Genomic DNA, 13,412 nt, shown 5'->3' with positions numbered 1-13,412 from the left:
AAGAAGTTGAGAAGTTCAGTAAAGATATCGAACTTAAAATAAATTTGTTATGCAAAATAAGAGAAATCCTAATCTGTTTGCAAATGGATGGACTCCACCCCCCCTCCATCTGGCAGTATGAGGATATATTTAAAATTCATAGATTATAGGAACTAATTCCTCGGATTCCCAGTTGTCAGCACTCTGGCACTAGTCAGAGATTTGGGTCCTTTCGGAGTCGTGATTGGATCGGATTCCGACACAGTCTTTATTAGTCACTCTTTCAAATCTGGCTCCTTTGGAGTCTTGATTATTTGGTATTCTGTTTGGCAAACGATTTGTTCGTATTACGCCGTTGTCATCTCGCCGTTGATTTGATTATTTAGTCTTTTTGCTTCCTTGGAGCTATTCCTTTGAGTTTCATTTTAATTCTTTGAATACTGTGTCATAGTATAACTATGTATATTAGGTGTTACTTTTTTATACAATATTACTGTAATATTTATGTAAAATAATAAATTTTATTTTTATTTATTTACTTATTTTACTAACCTCTTGTAATTAAGAGCTGTGAATTTCTCTTCAATCTTTAAAATTAGTATATGTTTATAAATAAGAGAAATTTTTTTTATTTATTTACTTATTTTACTAACCTCTTGTAATTAAGAGCTGTGAATTTCTCTTCAATCTTTAAAATTAGTATATGTTTATAAACACAAATTTTTCCATCTAATGTATTTTTTCAAGGTTGCAGAAACAAATGTGGATTCTACCGAATAGAAGAACCTTGAGTGATATTTGGTATTGTTTTGTCCAGTTAGATAAAAAAAAGGAAAATTCAGTATTGTCAGCATACAGTTTCCTGTTCTTTGAGATTGGCCTAGAATCTAAAAATTTATTTTTACACTCTGCTTTGTAGTAGCAATAAAATATTAATAATAGTAATAAAATAATATAATCTTTAACAAAAGTGAGTTTAGTTTTCATTATTTTTTTAACTTTTAGCATTCCCCCCCCCAGAATTTTATTATTGTTTTATGTAGAATAGTTTTTTTAGGGAATCTCAAAAGTACAGTTAAAAGAAATCAGTCCAGGGAGTGAATGGTTTTGTTGAGTTGATTCCAGCGATCTCACTCTTTGTTCAGTTCTTTCTGCTCTTCCTCCATCTTTGCACACCACTTTTGATCCATGCCTGTGTTGTAAAACATTTTATAGCCTCAAAATTTCACAACAAATTAATAAAAATAGAGATTAAAATGATTCTTCTTACCTTGTATCCAGCGCAGCATCAAGCGAGATCATACCTAATTAACTTGTAATCCAAAATAGGTGTAGACGGAAATTGTAAGATCACAAAACACATTCTTTATTAATACATGAAAAATAGATAAAAATTCGTTAGTATTCCAAATACATATTGACAAAGGAGTTCGATTATAGAGAGTGTCATATCACTGTCCTTTCCTGAAGTGAGAAAAGTAAGTGTGAAGAATAAGCGAGTTACACAATTAACTCTTGCAGAGTTTCAAGTTTATCGTGCTATTGGTGACAGTCCATCACTATTTGCATACCAACACCCCTACTTGATGGGCAGGATCGCCACTTGCAGCGATTCCCGAAGTTTCTCAAACACAGGTTTGCCTAGTGGTTTGGTGAGTAGATCTGCAATCATGTCAGAGCTTCTGCAGTAGTCTAGGCTCAGGATCCCGTTTTGTTGAAGTTCACACAAGTAGTGGTATTTCACATCTATATGCTTTGTTCTGGAGCTATTTTTCTCCGTTTGTGATAGTTTGATGCATGATTTGTTATCTTCATAGAGAGTAATCAGCAGATTTTGTTTTAGTCCTAGATCTTTAAGCAAATTTAACAGCCACTGTGCTTCTTGTGCTGTATTAGCTGCTGCAATATATTCTGCTTCTGTTGAAGATAGTGGAATGCGTTTTTGACGTTTGCTGCTCCATGAAATGCAGTTATTTCCTAGTTTGTATATGTATGCGCTAATGGATTTTTTTTTTTTTTTTTTTTTTTTTTTTTTTGTTCTATCATTTGCCCAATCTGCATCCGAATATGCAGTTAGTATAGGTTCTTGGATTCTGTTAAAGACCAACTTAAAGTCTTTAGTTGTGTGCAAGTATCGAATGACTTTCTTGACAGCATTCCAATCTGTGTTCCAAGGTTTTTCGTTTCTTCTACTCAGTAGATTGACTGCACATGCTATATCTGGTCTGCTGATTGTTGCAATATATAATAATGCCCCTACTGCTTGTCTATATTCTGTATTATCCTCTAGAAGGTCATCTTCAACTTCTAGTTTGTTTCCATTGGCGTATATGTTGGTTTTTCGTTCTGAAGTCCAACTTTTGAACTTTTGAAAATTTTCCATTGATGTTTTTGAAAAACAAGCATGGGTCTGCTTTACTTTGTTTAAATGACATGTTTAGAAGTATTTTTCCAATTTTCAGATTCGAAACTCTAGCGGCTTGATTTAAACCTTATATAGATTTCTTCAGCTTGCAAACTTTATTGTCATTTCCAGCTTTTGAGTATCCTTCAAGTTGAGTCATGTAAATTTCTTCTTCTAGTTCTCCATGAAGGAAAGCTGTTTTGACATCGTTATGTCTGACAGACATGTTTTTATACGAAGCTGCACACAGGAAGGCTCGTAGCGCTGTGTATTTTACTACAGGAGCAAAGGTTTCATCATAGTCAGATCCAAACTTTTGGCTAAATCCTTTTGCGACTAATCTAGCTTTGTATCTTTCAATTTTTCCTTCTGCATTGAGCTTTGTCTTGAAAGACCATTTGCATCCTATTGGTTTTCTTCCTTTTGGTAAATCAACTAATTCCCAAGTGTTGTTTTCTTCTAGTGAATTAATTTCTTCTCGAACAGCTGTTAGCTATTTTCTTTTTTCATTTCCTTCCAAACTTTGAATTTCCTTCTAGGTTTTGGGTTCGAAGGAGACTGGATATTTGGCATGGAATCCGTAACGATCAGGAGGTTTACCTTTTGTGAGTCTGTTCGATCTTCTGAGTTCCAAAGGTTCTTCTTTGTGTTCTGATATTTCTTCCTCCTCGGGTTCTTCTATATTTATTTCTTCCCGTTCTGCGCTTTCTTCCTTAGAATTTTCTTCATCCTGGTTTAAAGAGATGCTTACAGGCTCGTTAGTTTCAGTATCTTCAATAAATCACACAGATCGACTTATTATAACATCTGTAGCCTTTACTTCTGCTGTCGTAGCCCACAAGTATTCCTTCTATAGCAGTGTCATCAAGTTTACCTCTTTTAGATTTATAGATGTAAGCAAAAGCCTTGTACCTGAAAGTCCTCAGATGAGAGAGGTTGGGTTTCTTGTTATTCCATAATTTGTATGGAGTTTTTGCATTTGGTTTTGTAGGCATACGATTCTGTAAATAATTTGCAGTCAGCACTGCTTTGGCCCAGTATCTGTGAGGTTGACCTGAGTCAGCTAAAAGACATCTTGTCATCTCCATTAAAGACCTATTTTTGCGTTCACTTACTCCATTTTGTGCTGGACAATGCGGTACAGTAAGCTGGTGATTTATACCATGTTTTATAAGATATTCTTCAAGTTTCTTACTTGTGTACTCACCACCATTATCACTTCTTAGCGTTTTTATCTTTCTCCCGAATTTATTGTTTGTAAGAGCGATGAATTGTTTTAGTTTAGAAATTTTTTCATTTTTCTTTTTCATTAGGTAAATCATTGTGAACCTGCTGTAATCATCAATAAAAGTTACGAAGTATAGGTATCCACTGACAGACAGTGTTTGTACTGGTCCTAAAACATCAGTGTGAACTAGTTTTAGCGGTTTAGATGCTCTGGATTTCGATTCTTTTGGGATATGGAAAATCAGTTAGTTTACATTTTATGCACTGAATACATTTGGTATCATGTTTACAATTATCTAGTTTAATTCCTTCAGCAAGTTCTTTGTTTACAAGTTGCTTGATTACGTCATCGTTTCTGTGACCAAGGCGTCCATGCCAAAGTTGAACACAGTTCTCATTTTTGCACTGAAATGTTATATGAGCTTGTAAGCATCTCTTTAAACCAGGATGAAGAAAATTCTAAGGAAGAAAGCGCAGAATGGGAAGAAATAAAAATAGAAGAACCAGAAGAGGAAAATCCAGAATTCTTAAAAGGGAAATTAATTGGCGAATTTAGCAAGAGAGTTGAAAATAATTCATCAGAATCAAAGGCATTTAAAGTCTCATTTCAAAATAAGACAAAGAGAGAAAAGTTTTGCTCATATTGTCATAAAAATAACCATTTTAGATCAGGGTGTTATCATCTAAAATAGAAACAAAGAAATGAACCGCGCCAAAACTCGAAGAAAACATACGCGGATTCTAAAACACGCCAAGCAAAGAATGTCGGTAACCTCGCGATGAATCAACAACAAACAAAAATTGAAACACCGGAAATCGAATCCAGATGTGACAGCGTCGCTCTGTCTGTTAACTACACCGTACATCAATCATCGGAGAGTTTTATTTTCTACAGTGGAGCAAGTAGTCACTTGGTAAATAATAAGAAATATTTCACGGCATGTAAACCCATAAATCCGTCAGATATTATAACTGTGAATGGGCAATGTATTAAATCAACGGCGATAGGAACTGTCCGTTTTAAAACATTAAATGCTAAACAAAAAATAACTGAAGTTCTCTTATCGGAAGTTTTATACGCTCCTGAATTAGAATTATTCTAGAATGTCATGCAACTAACAATCTTTACCAAATTAAACCAATAGACAGGAATAATGAACCATCAGTCTCATAATCTTTTGTTGCAAAACATTTTATAGCCTCGAAATTTCACAACAAATTAATAAAAATAGAGATCAAAATGATTCTTCTTACCTTGTATCCAGCGTAGCATCAAGCGAGATCATACCTAATTAACTTGTAATCCAAAATAGGTGTAGACGGAAATTGTAAGATCACAAAACACATTCTTTATTAATACATGAAAAATAGATAAAAATTTGTTAGTATTCCAAATACATATTGACAAAGGAGTTCAATTATAGAGAGTGTCATATCACTGTCCTTTCCTGAAGTGAGAAAAGTAAGTGTGAAGAATAAGCGAGTTACACAATTAAACTCTTTTGCATGGTTTCCAGTTTATCGTGCTATTGGCGACAGTCCGTCACTATACGCATACCAACAGCCTATTCCGAATGCATTCATCAAGGTCATTGTTAGTGAGCGATGAATCATTAAAAAGAACTGATTCACTTTGAGTGAACAGTCTCGATCTGATCCCTCAAAGGAATGGTTTTGCCCATTTGTACTGCAAACTAGCATCAGTGCAACCTCACTACTGAGGTACAGATATGGTTACAGTTACATACATAAATTTTTTTACAATTAAATTTACTGTTTTAGGTATATAATATAATGTAATGAAATATAAACAGAAAGTAAATAAGAGTTCAAAAGTTTAGTTACTGTTAAACTGCCACATTATCCCCCCTCCCAACTACTGTAGGTACTGCCACATCATACGAAGCGAGGATTAAACCTCACTACTTTACCAGCATTTTCTTTGGAGCAAAGCTATTATTGCATTTGATGATTACGTTGAGATAGTAGTTGGGATTGGTGAATTATCGCTAGGAATAACTGGTGCTGTGGATGTATTGTAAGTAGGAATAACTAGAGTTGTTGATGACATGTCATACTAAATAGCGAAAGCTGCCTTCAAGCGGTGAATCTCAATAACATATTCTTTTACGTTTATAAAAATGTTGAAGCTTTTACGTGTTCATTTGACATTGTGATACAAACCATTGTAGAGTTGTGTCAGTGATACTCTTACTGTGTCATTGCAGACAAAAACATGAGAGCAAGTCTCTAAGGAAAAGTGCACAGAACAGAAAGGTTTATTATGTGCAGAAGTAGAAGCTGGAGGTAATTCCCAGGTGGTGTTGCAAAGATGCTGGAGGAAAATTGTAAGATCCATCTGTAGCAGGTTGTTAGAGGGCTGTAAGAATTTTCCTGATAAGGACAAAGTTGTTCCATAAAGCATCTTGGAACAGGTGCCACCGAGGTCCTCTTTGAAAGCTGAGCTGTGGCCAAGAAGGACGGTCTGTTAAGTTTCTGTCTAGCATGTATTATGATATCACTTTAGGGTCTGGGGAAATCGTTTAACCTGTCCATTGCATAGTGAGTGATATGGGGAAGTTCAAATGTAGCGAATTCCTAAAATTTTGTTGGGTGAAAAAATTAAATGAGACTTGGAATTCTCGTCTTTCGTCCATAGTTATAACTTTTGTGACTCTGAATATTGCAATCTACTGTATAGCAAGCGTGAGCAACAATTTCAACCCTGATATCCTGCACAGGTATAGTTTAGGCCAACGAGATAAACATTCTGTATAAGTGCAAAGTGTGTATATCCCTCAGATAGAGACAGGGGTTCCCATGATGTTGAGATGAACATGCTTTAATCTTTAAGAAACAACAGGAAATGATTGTGAAGGGCTATGAGTGTTTCACTGAATTTTCAACTTCTGACAGTCTATGCACAATTGTGCTCAATTCGATATGTCTTTTAACATTCTGGCCTGACAAATTGTTCTTGAATAAGTTTAAAGGATACTGTAATATCTGGATGGGATAAGCATTAGAGATCACTAAAGATTAAATAGCATAACTTCTGTGGAATATATAGTCAAACTTTTCCAGTGCTTCCAACAGTAAAGTTTTAAATTAGGATGTTACTTGCAAAAGTAGGAATTGGAGTGAAGTATTAGGCTTGGCAAGTGGGTCAGATAACTGGGTATAAAGTCAGTTGAAGCTAGGTAGATCTCATTTATCCATGATAAAATGCTAGCTGCAATATTTTCAGATGCAATAACGTGTCTGATATCCATACTGAATTGTGATATGTAGTCGAGGCATCTGAGTTGCTGAGGGGAACCTGAATGGGACATTTTTAAAAAAGTGAAAGTCAAATGTTTAATATAGTCTGTGTATACTATAAAATGATGCCTTGGAAATTATAAAACTGTTTTACAACCAGATAGATTGCTAAGAGCTCTCTGTCACATGTGCTTTACTTTTGCTTGGTAATGCTCAGTGTACATAAGAAGAATGCTAGAGATTGCAAGTCTTTACCATTTAATATATTTAATAGAGCACCGATGGCAATATAAGAAGCATCGGCCATCAGAAATGGCTTGATAAAGAGCAGGGTGAGCTAGAGTTGAGTAGAGAGCGAATTCATAAGATTTTACATTCTTCAAATGCTTGCTTTAAAAGTGTTGTCCTTAGGTACTGGCTAGGTGTCAATTTTCTTAATTCTTTTAGCAGTTCATGCTAGGGAGCTTGGTTTTGGCAGCATTTGGGATGAAACAATGATAGAAATAAGCATTGCCAAAAACATCATAACTCTGTAATAGTTTCAGAGTTTTGAAATCTGGCTATGCTTATGTTTTTGGGGGGAGGGGTTTTACCCCAGAAGGTGTTATAAGGCATCCCAGAAAGCCCACAAGTTATTTTCCTAGAACACATTTAACTGGGTTTAGTTTCAATCCATGCTGTCTGAGGCGATCTAAAGCATGCCTGAGATGGCTGTCATACTCCTCTTCATTTAATGATGTAATTCGAGTATCGTACAAACGGTATAAAAAATCTATGTATGATTTATAAATAAATAGAAATAAATCAACCAATTCCTTTTTTTTGTGTGTATATTTTATTTCGATTTTTTTTTCAAGTTCTTTAGAACCCTTAGTAGTGTAATCAGTAATTATGCCATGTGGGGAAGTTTTGAGAATATTTTAAATACTATTACTTTTCTGTGCATATTTAAAAAAGACTTCAAAACAACATCTGTGTGCTTTTTCTAAGCCATTAAGAATGTTATCGCCCACAGGAAATAGATTTTAAAGACAGCAATTTCTTTTATATTTTTATGCATTTAGAAATATTAATATATGAAGCTGTTTAGTTAAATAATGATATTACCAATTGTAACATAAAATATATAATAACCTACAGTATGTCATTAGTATTAAATGAATTAAAGAATGGTTTCTTGGTTTGTTTTTGTTCATATATTAATTCATATTTAGTCCTTGAGCATGTTGTAAAGTTTCTTATTTGTTGTCAGAATACTTTGCAAGAAACCACTGTTGGAACTTTATTGCGTTTATTAATAATCTGCAATTGGTTTACTATTTTCGTTCTACCCATATAATCTATATTTATATAAGCTTCATATTTCAGATGTTGTTAATTGTACAATAAGTATAGCAAGTACTTTTTACTAGGATTGAAACGTGCATTAAAATACATGAAAAATACAAAACTTGAAATTCTTAGCAGTTCGTCATAATAATAATCAAATGATATCTATTTTTAAATTCTTGCATTGCATAGAAGACTAAGTCAATCTTGTCACTTTGCATGTTTATAACATACTTTAAAATGGTAAATTTTCCATACCTTACCAATTTCTTAATACAATCAGAATTTTTTTAAATAAAGCATGTGACATATATTTAAATATTTTATTAAAATTATATTTGCAGTGGATTGGGCCAATAGCTGATGCAGGTGCAGAACAATATACATTCCATATTGAAGCGACTGAAGAACCATTAGAAGTTATAAGGAAAATCAAAGAAGCTGGAATGAGGGTAATTAACGTCAAAATTTATGAAAAAAAAATATATATTTGTTGAAAAATGACAAATGTTTGAGATTCTGAAAACAATCATTAAAATACAATACAAAATCTGAAATCCAGACTTCCAATATCTGGACCATCAGCCAAAATAAAATAATAATAATAAAAACTCTCCCCCCCCTTACAAAGTCTAGGAGCAGAGGCAAATGTGTTTTAATACGATTTTTCTCCAGGCTAACTAAGATTTTTACATATCACTTTAAAACACCTGCTTATTATTGTACACTGCTCAAAAAAAAAAAATGGGACAGTCCTATATCTCCCGATCTACTGGGCCGATTGACAAAATTCAAATTGCGTTCTTCATGTCTCGAAAGCGCGACTTAGGATATATATTAGATTTATATATAGCACTAATCTAACATAGGTATTTTGACACAAAATAGGACTTTTTCTGAAATAACATACCAATTTTTTTACATATTTCGATTCTACGACTCAAATTACGCCTAAATATGAAATTTTGTAAAATTTGGAGCAAAATTTACGGAGAAATTCACAAATTTATGTTGGCACTTTTTTGTCAGTTTGCGCCAAGAATACTTCACTTGGCGAACTTCTTAATATATGGCAACCTAGTTTCCTTTTTGTGAGAGGAAAAAAAGTCACCATCGTTTCTTTTTTATTTATTTAACTGTTATTATTTTAAGTAATTTTTTCTTTTTCGAATTTCATTTTAATTGTGTAAGTTGCATGGTTTTTTTTGAATAACTCTTTTAAAAATTTCTATTTACCTATTCGATCTTTGTAAATAAAGGTGCAGCGTTTATTTTTTTTCAGATAGTTTTCTTTATATATATTTTTTGTCATAGTTATTATTTTAGGTATTTTTTAAATTCTTATACTTTTATTTTAATTTTTTGTGTTGCATTGTCTCTTCAGATAATTGTTTTAAAATTTTCTTTTTATTCCTTCGAACTGAGCATTTTAAATATATTTATTAATATAAATTTTCCAGAATTTGATTTTATTTATTTGAATTGCGTTTCTTTCGGAGGAATACTTTGTAACCCAGACTACGATGCGTTTAAAAACTGCATTTATTAAAAGAGAAAATACAGTAAAGCACAGTTAACACGCCTTTCAATGTTCCGTTCAGAAAAGATATATATAAATAGGAGAGATGTATAACCGACATTTTAACTTAGGATGACTTGCATACATTGCTTTAAACAGTTTTATCATTGTGCCGATTGCTTTACACAATTTTATCCTACATTTGGTTTCTTAAATGTTATTCATATTTTAGTCAAATATTTTATTTTTGAAATTGTAAGAATCAAATATCATAAGATTAAAAAGTTTTAAATTTAAAAAAAAATACAAATACTAAATTTTACCCAAACATTTATTTTTTCTTCTCTTTTTCTTCAGGCATTATACTTTATTCTTGCTCTTTTTCTTTAGGCATTCCGCAAGTATATTAAAAAGCATCCAACTTTTCGAAATATCTTGATATTGCTGACAATCATTTTTAAATAAAGTTATCGCCTTCCATTTCATAAAGGCCCATAAACGGCCGAGCGGTAAAGTCTCTGAACACAGGTAGTTCAATCCGGGGTTCGAATCCCGGTAAACGGGCTGGTTGCATGGGCGTTTTCGTGGATTTTCTCATGTGTATCGTGTATGCCAACTGGTTTCCCTTATGTCATGACGTGATGACCACGCATGCGCAGTTTAGCCGAACGGCCTGCAACGCCTCTCTCTCATGAGACTTACTAGAGAAGAGTAGTTAGTAGGTAGTAGCGAAGTAACGAAGGAAATGTGTTGTGTGTCAGCTTAGATGCAAGAAACGAAGTGATACTTGTGTGTTCATCGTTTGTACTTATTATTTTTATTTGTGTGTTAATAAAGTTTTGTGCCGTTAAAATGGCTGTTTTATGCAACGCACACAATACGATACGTCTACGGTAGGAAGTAAATACATATCCAGAAGTTACACGCCCAAGAAAAAGAAGGATATGACAGTGGTGTCAGAACAGGAGGATATGTCATTGTGCAAAGTTCACGGATAAATGCGTAAGTGAGTCTTCAGAAAGGTAAGAAATTTGTTCAATTTATTTTGTGGTAAAGTGGAATTCAAGGTTACAAAAATGGCTGAAGAGCTAACGAAATCTAAGAAAGAACGGAAAGTTATGCGTTCAGCCATTACTAAAGTAACAAATGCTATTGAATCATTAATTGCAGCCGGTAACCTTGAAGACCTTGAAGAATCACTGGAAAGTTTAAAAGTAAAAGCTATTTCTTTGAAAGCGTCAGACGAAAAAATTAAAACTTTGACTGATGTTAATGACATTGAAACCGAAATCGAAAGTGCCTTGGAATACGAAGAAAAAATTGGGAAATGGAGCTTTAGAGGCACAAAATTATTGAAAGAAAAAAGAAATAGCAATAGTTCGCTAGTTTCTAATGGTTCTTCTAATGATAGTAACAATTTATCTATTTCTGGTGTCGATAAAAGTTCTGATTATAATGTTAAATTGCCGAAGATTATGACTGATAAATTTTATGGGAATGCTAAAAGGTGGCAGACATTCTACAATTCTTTTGACACGGCAATAAATCAAAACAAAAAACTATCTAAAGTAGATAAGTTTAATTACTTGCTTAGCCTGTTAGGCAGTGCAGCTTTAAAAACAATAGAAGGCTTTTCTTTATCTCCAGAAAATTACGACGAAGCTTTTAAAATTCTCAAGGAGAGGTATGGTCGAAAAGATATCCTTATTAATTCTTACATGCATAAACTTTTAACTTTACGGCCTGTCGGAAGTTCTAATGACATTAATTCTTTGAGGGAATTATATGATACCTGCAACGTACAAGTAAGGTCACTAAATTCGATAGGGGTCAAGACCGAATCGTATGGAAAGTTACTATACCCTTTGTTAATGAAATGCATACCTCAGGATATAACGCTTGATTTTGCTCGTCAAAACGCAGATGAGGAAACTTTTAATGTCGATAACCTCATGAAATTTCTAAAACGGGAAATTGAAAGTCGCGAACGAACTTCATTAAATTTATTTTATTCTAAGAATCACGCTAATTCTCTTGGAAGGCATTCACAACCAAATGAAAAGCGAAACAACTTCCACACTCGGAATTCATTCAACGCCAACAAATTTGGCGCCAGCTATTTCCCTAATGTAAGCAAAATTGCAGTTGTTCGAACTTTCCCTTGCTTATTTTGCGAAAGCGAAAATCATGCTTCGGAAAAATGCGTTATGTCTCCGGAAGAAAGGAAAAAGAGTTTAAGGGCTTCTAATCGGTGCTTTCTTTGTTTCGAAAGGAATTGTAGAATAAAAAATTGCCCTTCTCAATTAAAATGTTCAAAATGTAATTCTAAGTATCATAATATATTGTTGCATGAAGATAAGGGAAGGGTTGCTAAAGAAGAAATTAAGAATAATTCTAACGCTGTAACTGCAAAGATTTCTTCTAAATATTTTACTGCGAATCAAGAGGTTAAAGAATTAATAGATGACTTGCCAACCGTTAAACTTATATGTGATGGTAAATTAATTAATGCAGTAGCAGATACAGGCACGCAATTGACCGTTGTCAAGACCGATATTGTACCAGAAAAATACCGTACGCCACATGGAAGTGTTATCCTCACGTCAGCTTTCGGACAAGCTTTAAAAGCTCCTCTCATTAACCTACCTTTAGGAATATATTCTGAAAATGATAAATTTATGTCACCTATTTTTATAACATGTGCAATGGTGGATAAGTTATGTAATGATTTACTCTTGTCGTTAAGTGCTTTTAATGAGTTAAGGGGAGATGATAAAAGAAAGTTTAATTTTGAATGTAAAAATGTAAACATTGCTACTGATAGTTTCGGTGAAATGCCTTTTCATGAAACTGAAAATTTTGACGAAATACTTAACCATGATAGGGAAAACCTAATTAATGAAAAATGTAATGAAACTGTTAAGAAGATAATAGAATGTTGTGCGCTTGTATATGAAGATACAGGTAAGGATGATTCCAAAGGTAGCACGGGACACGATCAATGTGCTTCGGATTCAGAACTGTTTCGAGTGCAACAAATCAATGACCCATCTTTAAAAACATGCTGGCAAAATGTTAAGAACGGAAGTAATAACTTTATTGTTATTGACAACTTTTTGTATCATAAAGATAAAGTTCTAGGAGAAAGAGTTTAGCAGTTAGTCGTACCAAAAGAAAGAAGAAAACAGATTTTGGACTTAGCTCATTCTAGCTTATGAGGAAGCCACCTGCGAACCAAGAAGACAGCCGAACGTTTGAGATATTCGTTCTATTGGCCTGAAATCAAGAAATATGTAAATGAATACTGCAGTGCTTGTACTTCTTGTCAACTTCAAGCGAAAAAGCGTCCCTTTGATGAAGTTCCGATTACGCCAGTAACACGTCCTAAAAAACCATTCCAGGTAATTAATGTGGATATCCTAGGACCTGTAGAGTCAAGCTGTAGAGGTTACAAATATGTTCTGTGTGCTGTTGATCAATGTACAAGGTGGCCCGAAGCGGTGCCATTGAAGAATTTGAATGCCAAAGCAACATGCGATGCATTGTTGCAAATCTTTTCATGCACCGGAATTCCTCAAATTGTTGCTTCAGATCAAGGAACTAATTTTACTGCTTCGTTGACCCAAGAGTTTTTGAAAAGGATCGGATCGTCCCAAAGGTTCTCGACTCCTTATCATCCAAGTTCAAATGGCC

The 13,412-nt window shown here is 33.8% G+C and overlaps 1 protein-coding gene across 1 annotated transcript in view; it reads left to right on the top strand.

The window, feature by feature from the left end:
* Positions 1 to 13,412, top strand: part of Rpe (ribulose-phosphate 3-epimerase) — a 54,592-nt gene that overhangs the window by 9,728 nt on the left and 31,452 nt on the right. The window contains exon 2 of the mRNA XM_085812836.1: positions 8,545 to 8,652. Coding sequence (XP_085668962.1) covers positions 8,545 to 8,652 — 108 coding nt within the window. The remainder of the gene's footprint in view (positions 1 to 8,544; positions 8,653 to 13,412) is intronic.

The sequence above is a fragment of the Stegodyphus dumicola genome, chromosome 3 (assembly GCF_044657685.1).
Source record: "Stegodyphus dumicola isolate Sdum_Otavi_A_Nest chromosome 3, ASM4465768v1".
NCBI lineage: Eukaryota > Metazoa > Arthropoda > Arachnida > Araneae > Eresidae > Stegodyphus > Stegodyphus dumicola.
This window is presented reverse-complemented; position numbering and strand designations above follow the sequence as displayed.